Source organism: Arachis ipaensis, chromosome B02 (assembly GCF_000816755.2).
Source record: "Arachis ipaensis cultivar K30076 chromosome B02, Araip1.1, whole genome shotgun sequence".
Classification (NCBI taxonomy): Eukaryota; Viridiplantae; Streptophyta; class Magnoliopsida; order Fabales; family Fabaceae; genus Arachis; species Arachis ipaensis.
The window spans coordinates 9,701,907-9,720,060 of NC_029786.2; the positions used below are offsets into that span (position 1 = coordinate 9,701,907).

Below are 18,154 nucleotides of genomic sequence, written 5' to 3' on the forward strand. Positions count from 1 at the left end.
ACTAATGTTTTAAAATTCTTTATAATAAATATTAAAATATATATTAAAAAATTATTTATTAATTATTTATTGCTAATAAATAAATAAATAAATATTATCAAAAAGACTTCTTTAAGAAAAAGACGAGTTCTTTTGGTTCTCTTTTCTGCATCTGGTGCTTCCGCAAGGTGAGAAACTGGATTAATTACCACCGCCTCTTGTTTCATATAATCATGTTTGCTTATATCAACTTCGTACTGTTGCTGATTTTGCAATTTCTTGCTTGCTAATTGAATTTGGGAACGCAAATTTGATTGTTAGAATTGTTGCATCTTCGTTAGGCATATGGTAGCTTATGCAAATAGCCACACTTTCACCAGTGTCCCACACGCTGTCCGGCAGAGGAGGAAAGAGAAGGAGTTGTATAATCGATTGGGGAGCAAGGGCATCATCAAGCGGAATGACCCTCACGTTTGCAGGGTTTGTGGGAGAAAGTTTTACACTAATGAGAAGCTTGTTAACCATTTCAAGCAGCTATACGAGAGCGAGCAAATGAAAAGGGTGAACCATATAGCATCGGCAAGGGGGAACCGAAGGGTGAAGTTGGTGGCAAAGTATTCGATGAAGATGGAGAAGTATAAGAAGGCTGCAAGGGATATTCTTACTCCAAGGGTGGGGTATGGTTTGGCGGATGAGTTGAAACGCGCAGGATTTTGGGTTCAGTCCGTGTTGGATAAGCCACAAGCTGCAGATCATGCATTGGAAAGTCACATGGTGGATATGATGGATCATAGGTGGGTTGAATGCATAGTACTTGTGTCGGATGATTATGATTTCGCTAATGTAATAAGGGAAGCGAAGCTACGATGTCTAAAGACAATTGTCATCGGGGATACTAGCGATGGTGTATTGAAGAGGATTGCTGATACCTCCTTTTCTTGGGAGGAAATCCTAATGGGGAATGCTAGAAAGGAGGCTATATCGGTTGTTGAGAACTGGAAGGATGTGATATTTTGAAAAGGTTAGAGTGGAAATACAACCCAGAGGTGGATAAAAGGAAATATGATCCGGCTGATGTGGTTATTGAAGAATCAGAAGATGATAATATTGAAGGTGTTTGTGATGATGTTTGATGGTGACTATAAGGATGATGGAGGTTATTGGTGGGAGTTAGATTCCAATGAAAATGTCACAAATGAACAGACACGAAAATCATAATTGAAAATGAGGTAAAATTTTCTTACTCTTTTAATTTTCTTCTCATTCTATTGTTTTTTCCCACTCAATTTTTGTAACACCCTACCACACAAAACTTTACGCTTAAGTCGTAAAACAGAGGTGATGTGGTATTACGACCTCTAAAATAAAATGAGTACATATAATAGCAGAAGAGTTATAATATGCTAGGAGCCTTGAAGAATAGGGGAAATAAAAATCGCGAGATAAAAGCGCAACGCTCAAGGAACGAGTTAACTTGCATGCTAAGAAAACCGTAACTGTCAAACATAAGATAACAGAAGTAGGAATAGAGTGCCAAAGATACAAAATAACAAGCTCCTAACTCAGCCTGCGAAGTCAAGACTGGCCGGAGAATATTTACACATATATACATACATATCCAAAACCCAAAAGTACATACACACAATCCTGCCTCTCCATAAACCTCTAAGAGGATCAAAAAGGACAAGTTATGCGGAGAGAAAGCTAAGTACATATATATACATCACTGTACAGCAAAACTATACAACAACACTATCCAGTAACCCCTCCGCTTTATGAGTCCAGACGACTAACGAGATGGCTCCCGACCTGCATCTGAAAATCAACAACATAGTATGGAATGAGAACCGGAGGTTCTCAGTATGGTAAAGGTGCCACACACATAATATATAAGGTCCTGAGAATGCCAGAGGCAATCCTAGAACGCCGACACTCAGATTGTAGAGCTTAAAGTATTAAACAGAAGCCATAAAAGGTGGTTTCCTAAAAATATTTAATCCTAACTTAACTTAACCTTAAATCTAAGTCCTATACTGCCATTCCTCCATACCTCCAATTCCATCATGCATTTTCACAGACAAATAAACAGACAAAGGCAAACACAAGAATGTTACAACTACTGCAGGTAACAAATACACATTTAGCATGGCAAATACAAATAGGCACACCCAATTAGAGCACAAGCAAGTAATTCAAGTAATATGCATATGATGCATGCCTGTCCTATGGCTGATAAGGCTCATCTGTCGGTTATCCAGCTAACCCGACAAGTCTGAATTGTAACCTTTGAATCTAAATCTTTTTAAATAATCATATAAACAAAATCTCTAATCTCTAATTTTTATAAAATTTCGGCAGCATCTCCTCTAAAACTCGGACTTTGCCACCCTGTTCGGGTCCAAACCTGTATTCTTTTCAATTCAACATTTCCTTCCTCATTATCATAACAATCTCCACAAAAAATCTACCTCAGATCAACAATTAAACTCATACAATATTCAAATCCAACAACCAAAATTCAACTAAGAGTCATAGTTCACAAATCCTAGGCTTTTAACACAAAATACCTCAAATCAATAATTCATCGAATCGTTAATTAATCAACAAGCACCAAACTAACCATGTTCATCAACAATAACATTCAACCATAATTCTCTCCAAATTAACATAACAACATTCACCATCCAAAATTAAAAACTAAATAAACTTCAACCAAATATATTCATCGACAAATTACTAAACATTAAACATACACCTGCATTCCAACTTATCCAATAGTCATCTAGTCTAAGTTTTCACAGAACATTATATATTAAATGTAAGAAACCTAAACCATACCTTAGCCAATTCCCAAGAATTATTCCAAGACAATTTTCCTAAAAGAACACAGCCCTCAAAACCTCAACTAATCCACTTCCTCCAAGCTCCAGTATTCACAATTTCAAGCTCCAATTATTTATTTACAACCTAATGCACATTTATAACACATATATACCCAATTTAATACTCAAAGCTCAAATTAAATGAAATTAAAATGGAATTATGATTTTCTCACCTTACCCAAACTTCACATAAGCAAGAGTGAACGTTTTTCTCAAGCTAATTGGATCCTAAAACATCAAAGAGTAAAGAAATTTAATACCTCCACTTAATTTCCCAAAAATTGGGGAAGAAGAGGCTGAGAATAAAAGAATGATTTACCTATGAAATTGTTCCAGTAGAAATGTAGAGCTCAACACGGTGGACGCGTGGCCACAAACGGTGCGGCGATCGGAGCTCGGACGGAGGAGTTACGGCAAATTGAATTTACCGTAAGGGTTGGAAACGTTCTTCGTTTCTCTCTTCCCCTAAATGTGTTTCACGCTGCCTCTGCTGAATGGGGAAGAAAAGAGGCTTGGATTCATTAAATGCTGGGCCGGTTGGGCTCACGGGCCCGGTTTGGGCCCGGTTCAACCGGTTCGACCCGTTCGGTCTAATTTTGGACCGATTTTTTTCGAAATTGGTGTCAAAATTCTCGTTTCGACGAGCTCTATCCTAATTTAATATAATATTTACATTTCTAATCCTCCTTATTAAAAACTAATTTATTGACTAATTATTTACTAATTTAACTAGGGTTTACAATTTTCACTTATAATTTGTAATTATTTTCTTAATTTTATCCTCAATTATCTTATTCCAAAATCAAACTCATATTAGGAGGGTGGCAATTGCAGAAAGAAGAGAAAAAGAACAACGGGTGGTAACTAAGAAGAAATAATTAAGCAAACAAACTATTTGGAACCAGGAGGAAAGATTGGAAAATAAAAAAAAAGGTTTCTGTGTACTGTGGTGATAAGTATATGATACATAGCATAACTTATTTATAGGTGAAAACAATTAAGGTAATAAATACATAATATTTTATTATTAACAAGAATATCATGCTAATCAATATACAAACCAGTAAACATGTAATAAAATCTTTTAATTACAGGTTCATTGCTTGACAAGTGTGTAGGTTCATTGTGTGACACGTGGCATTGAATCCTATTGCAAATACAAAACCAGTGAACATGTAATATCCATCGACAAAACCGGAGAACGCATGTAAATATACACAAATATATAGTGACTGATTTTTGGAGTCAAAGAGCATTTTTGGTCCTCAAACATTAATAAGAAAGTTAAGTTGATTTTGTTGGTAAATCTGGATTTAGTTATCAACCTGTTATGTATGTTACAGGCATACACACAGTTGCTAAAATGTTCACTCTTATGATTCCAGTTCTGGTCAATTTGGTGTGTCGAAGTACAAATTGCCCTTCTCCAGAACTGGCTTCGCTTTGACAAGATACTAAGCAGAAAAATTTGATTGTCTGGAACCTTTTAAGCTAATCCTTTCCCGTTATGCACATTTTCTATTTTTTAGAGTTTCTCTTTTTCACTGAGCATTCATGTGTTACTAATGTAGTATGTAACTCGTGCTTTAGGTACTGCATGGTGCTTTTTGCAGGCATTGCAGCTGAAGCTCTTGTTTATGGTGAGGCAGAGGGGAGAGAAAATGACAAAAACCTATTCAGAAACATGTCTTCTTTTAGAGCCCCCATTATCTTTAGCTGAGGTATCTCCACAGTGCACAATCGATGCCCCTGTTCTGATGGTATATGTTCATACGTGATACTGAAATTTTAGCCTTAACGTTCTTGCCTCGAGAAGATGTCTAATCAAGCAAGATGGTCGGTTTTACAATCTTATAATTTGCTCAAGTGGCACAGAGCTGCGCACCGAGCTGCCATTAAAGTGTTGAAAAGTGGTGCCAGTCTGAGTATAGTAATTAGGAGGATTGAGGAAACTTTGTATTGCCAGAAACGATCCTCAGAAGTTCAAAATTACAGACAAAAGCATTTTGTGTATTCAACTTACTTACAGGGCCAACATCTCTTCTTGTCTTACAAGTATTCATTCACAATGGCTTTATTTTAATCTTACAAGTACTTTGCTTTGTTTATTTTCTCGTGCAGGGTTGTTACAGCTGATCTGAAGTGCAGCTGGTTTTACTGGTCTGAGTATAGTTTTCAGATGTCCCTCTGTTGGACCTTGTATAGGATGAAAGAGTGCCATGCTGCAAACAAATGAAGAATTTCAACTTCAGCAAGTGACCTCTTTGTTCACTTCAGTGTTCACACTGAGACATGAGCCATTCCAAAAGTTGCACCCCGCTTGGCTAAATAATACTTGGAACAATATTTGATACTTACAGAGAAGTAGCCAATAATTTGGAGCAGTTCTTAAGGCTTATTTTATTTCACCAGCAATATTGGCCGTGGGTGATATCAATCACGGGTTTGTTTGTAAATAACTATTTAGGATAACTATTTATGTCAGTTGGTATTTCATAAGTTCGTGGACATTAGGTATGGGAATCTTTTACCCCTAGTTAGAACTTTTCGTTTTCCCTGAATTAATTTTTTCTTCAAACACATATTATTATCGGCTAAAATTTTCTGCATTGGCACATGGTAGTGGTTACAGTTGCTAAATGTTGGGTTCAGGGGCTTTGATGTCTTAGGATGAAGTTCAAAAATTAGAATTGAGATGGATGGCATGGCATGGCAACAAACACTGCAAGTTGTGTATTGAAGTCATTGAAACAAAGTAACTTTCTGTTGCAAACAACCTGTAATTCCCATATTGTCATATTGCTATGGAGTTTGTATATTATTTAACCTTTTTTATTTTTATGTTGGCCTACATTCCCTTCCAAAAATACATTATTTGAGCTATGAATTTAATTTTAATTATGTTTTATAACTAACTAGTACTAAAGACTTGATATTTTAATTTAATTAATTATTAATATCATGAAATTATTTTAGTTAATTTATAGTGTAATTACGATGGTTCAGCCTTCAATACGTTATTTGAGCTATGAATTCAATTTTAGTTGTTTTATAACTATCTAATACAGAAAATGAGTTTTTATTTTTATTTTTTGATATAGTGAAGATATTATAAATTGTTATCGGATATTAAATTTAATTCAATCTAATCTTAAATTTAGACAAAATTTAATAATTAAACAAAGATCTGATATAAACACATAATAATAAAAAAGCTCTACAACCAAGTTATTTTAACCTAATTAACATCCATGCGCCAATAATCCTAACTAACTTCTTTTTTAACGTTTTCTTCATGATTTCGTTGCGTCTTTTTTGCTCTTTTTTCCTACGTTCTCAATTTTTTTGTTCTTCTCTGTATTATCGTTTTCGGTCATTGTTTCGTTTTTGAAATCAAACATTGAGAACAAACAATGTATGATGCAAGTTCGAGTGCATTGAACCAGGACGAGTTCGATGATGCAAGTTCGACTACGTTGAACCACAGTAAGTTGGAAGATTTTTTCAATCGAATATAGTCGACGAGGTTTGATTGAGAGAATAATGTAGTTATGAATTTGATTAAGGAAGTTAGTGTTGATAAAAATCAGTGTTAATGATTAAGGATTTGAATTTGATTAAAATTGATGAATTTTGATAAGTTTGTTTTTGTTTTGGATTGGTTTGTGAAGATCAGTGTTACTGATTTGGTATTTTGTATATTAGATTTTGGTGTTTTCAAATATGAATAATAGTGTCGCTGTTGTCTTGAGTTAATAATAGTGATTTATTGAATAGTTTTTTGTATTATTTCAGTTTGATGTTGATGAACAATTTGTTAAATTATGAATTATCAATTCGGAGATTCAATATAATAAGATAGAACTTTTTGTTTTAATTTGAATGACATTCAGTGTTATTTGTTTAGTATAATGAAATTGATATTTACTTTCTATGTTGTATTGTGTGAATGACTACTGAATTTTAGCTGTTATTATATTTGTTGAATAGTGAATTTTAGTTTTCTACTATTATTTTATGGTAAATAATTTTGAGTTTTAATATCAATAATTTTTTATTTTTATTAGAATGAACTTTGGTGTTGCGGTTGTATAATTTTGGTATTACATCATATTAAACAATTTATTATCCATCATTTTTTATTTAAACAGTAATGTAGAAATTCCTAATATCTATAAATGGCTATTTTTCAACATATTTATAAAAAAAATAGTAATCATAAAATTTAAAAAGAGAAGTATTTTTAATGCATTTATAAAAAAATAGTATCCATAAATTCAAAAACAGAAGTACAATGTTCATCATATTTTATATTTCCTGATAAAAATTTACAGAAAGGGCTTGTAAGGATAGCAGATGGCTTTGATAGTCTTATTGCTTCAGATTTTTCAATGGCTTTATCCTTCAATTTATTTGTTTCGTCAAAGAGAACCCGTGAAGCATATTTTTTTCTAAAATGGTCAGCTTGAATCTGCAATTGAAAGAAAATTATTAATCCGTTTTAATTTAGAATTAGAAAATCAACTATGTTTAAATATACATACTTTTTTCCAATTTTTTCAAATATATTTCCATCTTTTATTTTTGCAGGATCAATGAGCGCCAACCATAATTTCATAACATATAAGCTGCAGTCGTAGCTAATAAGCAAAGATTAAATAACTCAGTAAAATATGTTGAATCACACTGAATCTAAATCATATAAGAAACACTCCAAATTCAAATCTGTGATATGAATGACACTGAATCTAACTCATAATAAAATCTGAAATTTACAAATGATCGCATCAGAAAATTCATCAACATGACTTAAATTATATAAGAAACAATACACCTACATAAAGACTCCAAATCCAAGTCTATGACATAAATAACACTCAATCTAACTCATAATAAAACTTGAAATTTGCAAATGATCACACCAAAAAACTCATCAACATAACTTAAATCATATAAGAAAAAATATAACTATATAAAGACTCCAAATCTAAGCCTATGACACGAAACACACTAAATATAAATAAAAATAATACCGAATTTGCAAATGACAATACAAAAATCCTCATCAACATGGCTTAAATTATATAAGCAACGCTACAACTATATAAAAGCAGAAATGTATGATTTAGAATCAAATTACCTTCAATAATATTTCGTGTTTTTGCCTTTGAGAAATACACGGAGAGCTTCGCTGAGAGCTTCATCATTTTAGTCTTTCGTTCTGCTTGAAAACTAGCACAGAGAACTTTGTAGAGAGATTTTTTTAGTCAATGTTATCGTTGATGATTAAACCTAGGACAAAAAGTTTCGTGAGATTTTTCGTTCACTATTGTTGTTGTTGATGATTCAACCTAGTACAAAGAGTCGTTTTAGGTTCAATGTTAAAATGAGGATTTAAAACGATTTTTCGTGTTAAATAAAAAGCGCTCTTGGTCCTCATCATTTATTTTCATTAAACATCAAATAAAAGGCTAACCACATATTTAAAATGTATTCGATTTGTGTTTTTATTTTTTATTTTAATTTTTTATTTTTTATTTTTAAATTTATTAAAAAATAAAAATAGAAGGCAGAGGCAGAGGCATTGCTACGTCAGCGAAAATATTAATACGCCCTGAGGAGTTGCAAGTTGAGTATTGCGAATCAAGTTTCTAGAAGGATTCAAGTTTCTTACAACTCGAGTGATGATTCGGTCTTCCACCATGATCTTAATGCTGCTGCAGTATGACAGTTTATAAGTCAGGTAATAAATAAATAAAGATCCTTCTCCAAATAAAATTTTATTATGTCCAAGAGAAATAATTTCTACACTTGGTTGTATCAACTGAAGTGATGAACAATTTATATTCAGTGATTTCAACTTTAAGCAACTGGATGGAATATTGATTAGTTTCAGGCATGGAATAATGACAGTTTCTAAGTCAGTTTCTAGAGGTGGTTTCAGGCTTCCATTTCTAAAAGAAGTCATTGTTAATGAATGTAAATGCATGACAAGTTTGTTTCCCGCATCAGTTTTCAAAAACAAGATACAAAAATTAGATGTGAGAAACTGTGTCAAGTTAGAGGAAATTTTTGGAAAATATGAAGTCTTAACTGCAGGGAAAGACAATAATAAAGAGCTTTTGATGTTCCCTTGCTTAACCACCTTGACTCTTTGGGAATCGCCAGCTCTAAGGTGCATTTGGTCAGGGATGCAAATTCTAGATTGGCCTGAGTTAAAAGAGATGGATGTTTATCATTGTCCCGAGCTGAAGATGTTTGCAGATGATCTTGAAAATTCTACATATTCAAACACAGGATCTTCAAAATTCTACATATTCTTCACTTTGGACTACTTCAAGTGGACCTCCAAAACATCTTATTCCTCAAATTGTTGAGTTTCCATGATGACTTACATTCATTTCCAGATGATTTCGTCTCAACGATTCAACTAGCTGCTATAGAACAGATTGCATATAGTAGGGTACTTTTTAGCAACAATTTTGTATATGCATTCATAGCAGCTTTTGAGATAATATAGGCACCAAGAACCTTAGGCGATCCTTTTCTTTCTAAACACCCTTCTTTGATATCTTTCAGAAATTCATTCAACACTTCATCAACTCTCTCTTCTGTAAGGTTTTCAGCATCACCCAAGATTCCTTTAGCCCATTCATTTGATACACACTGAATTATTATTAGACATGGAAAGCAATAATAATAAGAGTTACAAAACAGAATCATAAAATAGTAATGGAGAATAAAAAGTAATAAAATAAGCCTATTAGTAGAGCAACAACCAAATTTAGTGAAGCAATCTAAGATCTACTAATTTTTTTTAAATAAAAGTTTAATTATTCTGTTGGTTTTCATAATTTCATCAAAATTTTAATTAGATCCTTATAGTTTAAAAGTTTGTATTGACTATTGAGTCTCTATATTAGATAAAAACTTTCCATTTAGTCTTTTTTAACTATATTTTTGTTTAAAAAAATAATTTTACTTTAAATATTTGATTTTGTGTTTGATGTAGAATAAATATGGAATATTCTAAAAGCAAATATTTTAGCATTAGTGCATTTTTTTCCTGAAAAATAATAATTCGTAAAGATCTAATTATAAATTTTTATCTACTATAAAGATCTAATCACAAATTTTTAAACTAAAAGAATCTAATCACATAATTAGTAAAATTATAGAGATTATTAGAATAATTAAACCTTAAAAAAACACAAACAAATAAAGAGAGTATCCTACCTTTAACTTTCATAGGGAGGATGATACATTCACAATTCTTGGTGATTCAGATAATTGGAGAAAAGGAAGAAGGGCTTCAGATGTTCTTTTAACACCATAATAATTTATTTGCAAGCATTCTTCGGCTAGCTCGAATGTTTGAACGATTCCGGCTTTCTCTATTACATCATCTGATAATTCCTAAAAATTTCACCCAATTCAATATTCTTAGATTAAAAGCTAAGATTGTGTTTGGTATATATTTTTTTAATTCTAAAATAGAAAATGTTGAAAAATAAAAAAAAGTGAGCCAAACTGGCTGTAAAATTCTTACCCTGCTTTTCAATAACACTTGAGGGACCAAATCATTGTCCTTAATCACAAGTCCACCAATCCCTGCATTGTTGATCTACAAAATGCAATTCTTTTCTTCAAGAATAATATTAATCTACCAAGTCAAGGTTATTAATTAAGGCAATGAACTCATTCCTGGTTAGTATCCAAAATTAATAACATAAACCCTAAACATGACTTGATAGTAATTAAACCTCTTAGCATGCAGAGCTTCATACGAGAAGTTTAATTTATTAATTCAGAACAAATTAGTCAATTACATTTTTTTAGTGGAATTGTAAGGGAAAAAAAATCCTTAACATGCAACTAACAAACATGAAAATAAATGAGAAAATCCCAAATATATATATAGTTGACTAAGTCAATAAAACTTATTTCTGAATAGACAGATGCAAACATGAAAATTTTATTTTCACATAATTCATTTTGTATCCCCTTTCATGCAAACAAAAAAAAAAAGAAAAAGAAAGTGATATATATATATGGAATTTAATTTGTCAAGTTACCAAAATGTGGAGTTTTCGAAATTCGGATTTGATGAAATTTGCAAGAGAATCCACACTAGCAGGATCAGCAACATGAAGGTGGTGAAAGAGGACAAGATGAGAGAGATCTTTGAGAGTTTCCAAAGCATGAAGGCCTCTCTTCTCATCTCTTGAAGTCAACACAACCTTCACTCCATTTGAAGCTAATTGCCTTACTATTTCTATTCCAATTCCTTTGTTTGCTCCAGTCACTACTGCATAAATTTGGAAAATAATGTAACTTCATTTTTCTTAGAAAAAAAATACTGAAAACAAAAATGAAAACGAAATAGATCCTGTTTAACATCAAATAGGGTTTGAAGTGGGATGAAGTATATAAAAGAAAAGAGCATTGAAAATGCTAGTGTCTCAAGCAAAAATAGTGGTGTACTTTACCTCTGTGGCGCTTGTTCCATCTTTAATTTGAGGCTTTGTTGGTTTCTAACGAAGATAAGTTAAGGCTTCAGTTCATGAGCACTGTTTCCATGCATGTATGCCACTTGCCATGATTTCCGTCTTACAAGTTTGCTGAGATAACATTCAATTTGAGTATAGTTTGGTGAGATAATACTCAATTTGACCTGAATTTGTATATGAGTTTTAATTTAGCCCTAAAATTTTAATTGCCTTTATTCAGTCTCCAAATTTTGTGAACATGACTCATGTTAGTCTTAAAATAATTTTCAATGTATAGACATTAATAGAATGCTGTCATGGATAGACGAACGCCAAGTTAGACTCTGTAAAATAATGTCGTTTTGGTTTTGACACTCAAATAACCTAAAAACAATATCATAAGTGGTGTTTATTGAAACTTTACCTAACAAAACAAGTGATGTGACATCATTTTTTGAGTTATTTAAATACCAAAACCAAAATTACATCATTTTACAGGTTTCAGTATGGCATTTGATTATTCATTTCAACGCTCTATTATCGTTTTTGAACTAAAAATCATCTCAGAAACTAATATGAGGCACGTTTATAAAATTTGAAGACTAAATAGAGAAAATTAAAATTTCAGAGACTAAATTAAAACTCACGTGTAAGTTTAGAGATCAAATTAAGTATTATCTCATAGTTTGGTTTGAGTTTTTAAGTTGATTAATTTGTTTCAGTTTTGGGGGATGCTCCCATAAAGTTACTGAAAATGACTTTTTATAAAGACGCCTCTGTGGCATCATATTATTGGACGTTTTTAATGAACCGATTTTTTAAAAATTTTTTAATTAACCAAATTAAAACCAATTTTAATATTCTAAAATTCGACCAGACTAACCAGTCTAACCGGTTCAATAAAAAATCGATGTGAAAAATAATCTGGTCCACTTTCCAAACCAACCCCTTTCCCCTAACAAGTAACACCCGCCCATTTCCTTCCCCAATACGTGAATCATATCACTATTACCTGAAGTCTGAACCCATAGCACCTTCCAAACTCACCCTACCGAAACCCTAAGTTCTCCCTGCAACTGTTCTGCCGCGGTGCCGCCGCCGTCCGTGCTGTCGGCGCCTCTGCTTCCTCTCTCGTAGTTCGGCGTCCTCCTTCCCCCTGTCCCCGTCCTCACTGGATTCTCTCGAACTTGGAGCAGCTCGCCGCTGTGTTGCCACTCGCTGTCGTCTCGCCGGGCGCCGTCCATGTCGTCGTCGAAGGTTAGCGGCACTGCCTTCACTTCGGTTCTTCTCTTCCTTTTATGCCCTGTTGTTGATTTTTGAATGTGCCCTTGTTGATTTTTGAATGTGAAACTGTGACTGGGTTAATGGAAAATCAAATAATTGATTTTGTGCTGTTGCTCTTTTTTTAATTCCTGAAGCTTTTGTTGAAATTTTCTTGCTGCTGCTAAAAATAGAAATCAAATCATCACTGAAAAATTTGTTTAGCTTTATTGATTTCAGGTTTAGTGTGATTAGGGATTACTTGTTACTGATTTGTAACGATTGTTGCTGAATGCTATAAATGAAAATCAAATCAAGTGTTGTTTGCCTGAATCTCTTGGTCTCAGTTTGTATGTCCATGAAGGGCTTCTTCTCCATGTTTTCCTTTTCGCATTCCAACATCCTTTGCCTCTTCACCATCGCCATCGCTGCCACCTTGTCCTTTGGTTCTTGGTGTTTCGCCTCTTCCTTTGGTTCTTTTCCCGTTTCTCTGCTTCAAGAACTCTAGTCATCACCTCAGGTTCTCTCTTTGCTCTGCTTTCTAGTCTATTTTCTTTAATTAGTTAGTTAGTTAGAATTTGCATGTTGTTAGTGGATTTAAGCGGTTAAGATAGGTTATGATTAGTTTAGTAGGTCTTTGTTAAGTTGCAAGTGTTGGATTATGGCCATTATGGATTGAATTCCGCTGGAAATTGCTTTATTATGCTGAATTTCTGCATTGCACACCACATGCTTGATTGAATGCCTATGTAATGTTTTGCATTTTATTTATGTGTTGTATCTACTATAAAGATTAAATTGCGAAAATGTTAGGCACACTGTTCTTGGATGAGGCACTTTTGGCTATATTTTGATGCTTGTTCAACTTACAATTCATTAGCACATTGATTTTGTTTTGTTTTGTCAACACCTATAGGATTTCTATGTTCATATTCCTTGAATTTTGGGTGAATCCTCAATTTGTGTGCATTTAATTTGTTGTTTTCTACAAGTAAAGAACCTTCACCGAGAGAATGTTATCTACTAAAAAATATTAGGAATTACTCATGTATTGGTCTTATTTTACTAATGAGGCCATAGTTATATCCCTTTTTTATTTATCGCGTATAAAATTATCCAATATATATTGCTAGTAACACTTGATAAAATTTTGTTTTATTAATGAAGCTCGACTAAGCTTGGTAGATCTACAGGCGGCTATAACTTTTGGAAAAAGATGAAGGTAACTCTTGAGTCAAATCCTCTGTTTAATTGAATTGTATAAATAACATTTTGTGTGTTGATGATGCATATAGGATCCGTTTAGGTGCAATATGGAAATTTGAGATTGGGTAAAAAATAAAGTGTTGAAGTACAAAAATGGAAGAAAGAGTATTACCCAACTAAGTTTCGATGTTAGTGATGTGTCTATTATTCCTATTGTATGTGTCTATTATACCAAATTGTTTGAACCATTTGAGTGCCATGATAGATAAAACTAGTGCAAGTTCATCCATCCAGAAAGACATGATGTATGGAAGTGATATTATAAGCATGATCCTATGGGTGAAAGGAAAAGATGCTGAGTACAACAACCTTCTCGGCTTGGTAAAAAACATTGATCTTTCATCTAATAAATTGTTGGGGGAAATACCAATGAAAATCACAAACCTATTTGCTCTGATTTATTTGAACTTGTCCAAGAATGAGTTAAGTGGTCACAAAGTATTGGCAATATGGAGTCATTGGAATCCATTGATTTCTCTGGCAACCAACTCACAGGGGAGATCCCTCAAAGCATCACAAACTTGAACTTCCTGAACAAGCTAGACTTGTCCTACAATCACTTGGAGGGCAAAATCCCAACGGGCACTCAGTTGCAAAGCTTTGAAGCATCCGATTTCGTCGGCAACAAGCTATGTGGTCCACCATTGCTGCTCAACTGTACCATGGACGGGAAAGTTCCTGATGATGATGCTAGTGACAATGAAAAAGAGAGAAAGAATCATGGAGTGAAGTGGCTGTTTGTGAGTGTGGCTTTTGGATTTATAGTGGGATTTTGGAGATTTGTGGGTCCACTGTTCATATTCAAATCATGGAGGTGTATGCCTATTACCGTTTCCTTGACGATGATGTGTGGTACAAACTTCAATCATGTATGTGACTTTATGATGTTTTTCTGGTGCTTGGTTTTTCCTTTGTGTACATGTGATGAGTTTGTAATGTTTTCTTTTCATTTCTTGTTTTGTAATAGTGGAAATAAAAATAATATGCACTTGTCCTGCTTAGCTTGTTTAAATGTAATCCAGTTAGTATTGTTGTCCCTATAATAATAACACTTAATGCGAGTCAGATTTGGAAAAATCCAAGTACCATCTGGAAAGATGCACTTACGATCAAGGCACTTTGAGTCCCTCTTTGTCTGAGTGAATCTCTGAGTTATAGAAAATATTTTAGTTTTTTTTAACAGAAAAAAAATAGAACTCAACCATTTAAGCCAAAATCAGCACAATGGGTAGCATCTAAAGAAAGAAAAATGACATTAACCTCATAAGGATCTGTATATAAATCATATCTTTTAGCTTGAACTATTGAAATGACTGGTATTATGTAACTGTATGAACCAGCAATAACTGTTAGCAATTTGGTGGCTAAGACTTCAATTGAATACAAGTCATAAAACTTTGGGCAGAAATATAATTCCATATGATTCTATGCAACATTGTATATCAGAGAGTAAAATCACAGTGAATACCGCTTGAATGAACAGAGATTACCCAAAGAAAACAACTTGTCGATTAACAAGAGTAATTGGAATTAATAAGATACATTCAATACTCAGCAATATATTCCAGATTTCCAATGTTACTTTTCCCCCAAAGTTGACTACAATTAAATCCCAGCGTAACCAGTGAATCATCACAGACCTGGGGCTTTCAAGATTAGCAGCCACTTTACGTGCTGTAAGTTAAGTTCCTGTAAATTCTCGAAAGATTGCGACTTTGAATTTGGGAATTGATGAATTGTATTACCAAGAACATCCCTTCTTTCCAGGTTTGAGCATGATCGAGTGAGTTTGAGGGAATCTCAGAAGGCTGCAAATTATTTCACCATTTCACCGATAGGCTTGAATTTGGGCTTAGACAGGATAATGGATTAGGGTGAGAATTATTTTTTTATAGGGATTTAATTGTATTTTTAAATTATTAGGGATTTAAATGTCTGTAAAATTAAAAATTAAGGATATATTTGTCTTTTTATAAAAAATTCAAATATAACTCGGTTTATATCGTGTAAATTGATCGGAACAAACCGAATCTAATAATTATAATACGGATAATTATGTTTATTATTTTTTTTTAATAAACCGATTTTATTCTGAACTATTAAAAAATAACTTATTAACCGGTTTAATAGAGATGTCCAATCATACTATGACACTTATGAATGTCTTTAAATAAAGACATTTTTTGTGTCTTTATGTAAGTGGTCTCCTTCAGTTTTATAACCGTAATCAAGAAGTTAGCCTTTCACATAAATTATGGTAAAAATTTAAAATTTAGTCAAATTAATTAAATTATTTAATAATTTTTTATTATTAATTTTATATAAAATTGAATTACCTACGAGTCTTTTTTGTCCATCAAAATATAATTATATCAGGATGCTTATATTACATTATTTTTTTAAACACTAATGGTGTTCCTTTATTTTTTACACTAATTAATAATTTTAATTTATATTCATCTCATAATGATCTCTATTTATTTTACCTGCGTAGATATATGAATAAATTATTAATATATTTTTGTTAAAGTTAAGAGTAAGACTTGAAATTACAACCTCTAGCCTCTAAGTGAATATGAAAAGATTATGTCGTTTAAGTTATAGTTCGTTAGTAGAATAATATGTTATGTTATTATTGAAAACTTTTGCGCTAAAATAAAAAGTATACAATACTTTGTCTTTTATATTTGTATCAAAAGAATATCGAATAATTGCTAACTTGGATGAAATGTAAATAATTAAATATGATTATAATAAAAGAGAATATATAAAACAAAAAAAAAACTTATTAGATTGAAAAAGGAAGAAAAAATTGTAGTTGCTTCATGTCAAATTGTCAATTATTGTGTTTAGAATAGGATTTTGGCCCTGAGTAGATCAAGTGCACTTGAATTTTATTATCGACAAAAATGCTCTCAAATAATTTAAAAATGCGACAAAAAATCTAACATTAAATATGTATTTTCAAAAAATACCTTAGAAATTGAATTATTTCGATGCGTTTTTTTGCAAGTATGATTAGAAAAATGAGATATTTTTATCCTTAAAATTTGGTGATTTTTCGCTATATATATATTGTGGTTTTTTTCAACAACCAATAATACTTTTAAAAAATCACAAAAAATATATACTTAGCAAAAAATTATCAAATTTTAAGAATAAAAATATCTCATTTTTCTAATCATGCTTGCAAAAATCCGCATCAAAATTCAATTTCTAAGACATTTTTTTAGAAATACATATTTAATGTTGGATATTTTTGTTGCGTTTTAAAATTATTTGAGAGTATTTTTGTCGATAACAAAATTTGGGTACATTTTTGCCAGCGACAAAATTATTCGAGTGCGTTTTTAGTAATTTATCCTTTTCTAAAATAATGGCATTCTAGAGCATGAGTTGCTATGCTGTTAACCAATTACTATAGATGACGATATGTACTTGAGCATTGGACTGAGTTTGAAACTCAAAAACTAAGTCTTTTTTCTATTTATTTATAAGATATATTTTTTTAAAAGTAGCATATTACAATAGATACTGGTGTGTAACTTTTATAAAGAGTAGGTATTTACAGGATATAATTCCCGCGTTTGAAACAAAAAAATAAATTATTTTAAATGAAATTTAATTCAATTTCACTATTTTTTCCTAAAATCAATTCATTTCCAATTGAGTTTGATTTAAAATTTTATTTTATTAGGATTTCACTTAAAATATAAAATGTTCAAAATATTCATGTAATCTAATTACTTTTCTTTTTATTCATTTATTTTTATCAAAATTTTTCATCTCCCAATAATATCTCTACTCTTCTTCCTTTCCTTGTAGACATGCTTCATTTCTTTCGTTAATTTTTCATTAAGTTCTTAAAGCTATAATAACACATATTAATTTTTAGTTCAACCAAATAGTACAATTGTTCCATCAAAAATTTATTGTCAAGAAAGATTCTATCTATATTTTAAGGTAATTTGTTTAAAAATAAAATTTATTTATTATTTTTATATATATTTATTGTATTTTCAAATAGTCATATCACTAATTTTTGTTAAAATTTTTAGAATTGTATCAATGCTATAGATAGAACATATATTCATATTAAAATTTCAAAAAAAAATGTGTCAAAATATAAAAGAATTGAAGGACAAATTACCCGATAATAAATGTATTAGCAGCTTGTATATTTGACTTAAATTTTTTCTATATGATGTCTGGGTGAGAAGGCTCGGCTTCGGATTCACAAATTTTAGATAATACACTAAGTAAGAAAGATAATCTAAT

At 31.8% G+C, this 18,154-nt stretch overlaps 1 protein-coding gene, 2 long non-coding RNA genes, 1 other non-coding gene and 1 pseudogene across 5 annotated transcripts; 2 read left to right on the top strand and 3 right to left on the bottom strand.

Moving 5' to 3' along the window:
- On the top strand, positions 155-5,395 carry LOC107624836. The gene is made up of 3 exons (XR_002357056.1): positions 155-1,208; positions 4,452-4,582; positions 4,983-5,395. It is a non-coding gene; the product is annotated as an uncharacterized LOC107624836 (transcript).
- On the bottom strand, positions 1,472-2,916 carry LOC107624843. Its single transcript, XR_001616980.2, has 2 exons — positions 2,818-2,916; positions 1,472-1,794 (listed from the first exon to the last, which is right to left on the bottom strand). It is a non-coding gene; the product is annotated as an uncharacterized LOC107624843 (long non-coding RNA).
- On the bottom strand, positions 8,435-11,370 carry LOC107626794 (annotated as a pseudogene).
- On the bottom strand, positions 12,506-13,221 carry LOC107624841. Of its 2 annotated transcripts, none has more exons than XR_002357057.1 (2): positions 12,873-13,221; positions 12,506-12,794 (listed from the first exon to the last, which is right to left on the bottom strand). It is a non-coding gene; the product is annotated as an uncharacterized LOC107624841 (long non-coding RNA). The 2 variants fall into 2 exon arrangements; XR_001616978.2 differs by having other exon boundaries at positions 12,506-12,791; positions 12,873-13,202.
- LOC107624839 (receptor-like protein 2) lies at positions 13,721-14,689 on the top strand (the record flags this gene model as incomplete). Its single annotated transcript, XM_016327304.2, is given in 1 exon segment — positions 13,721-14,689. A coding segment is annotated over 1 exon segment (364 nt), but the record flags the coding sequence as incomplete, so codon positions are not given.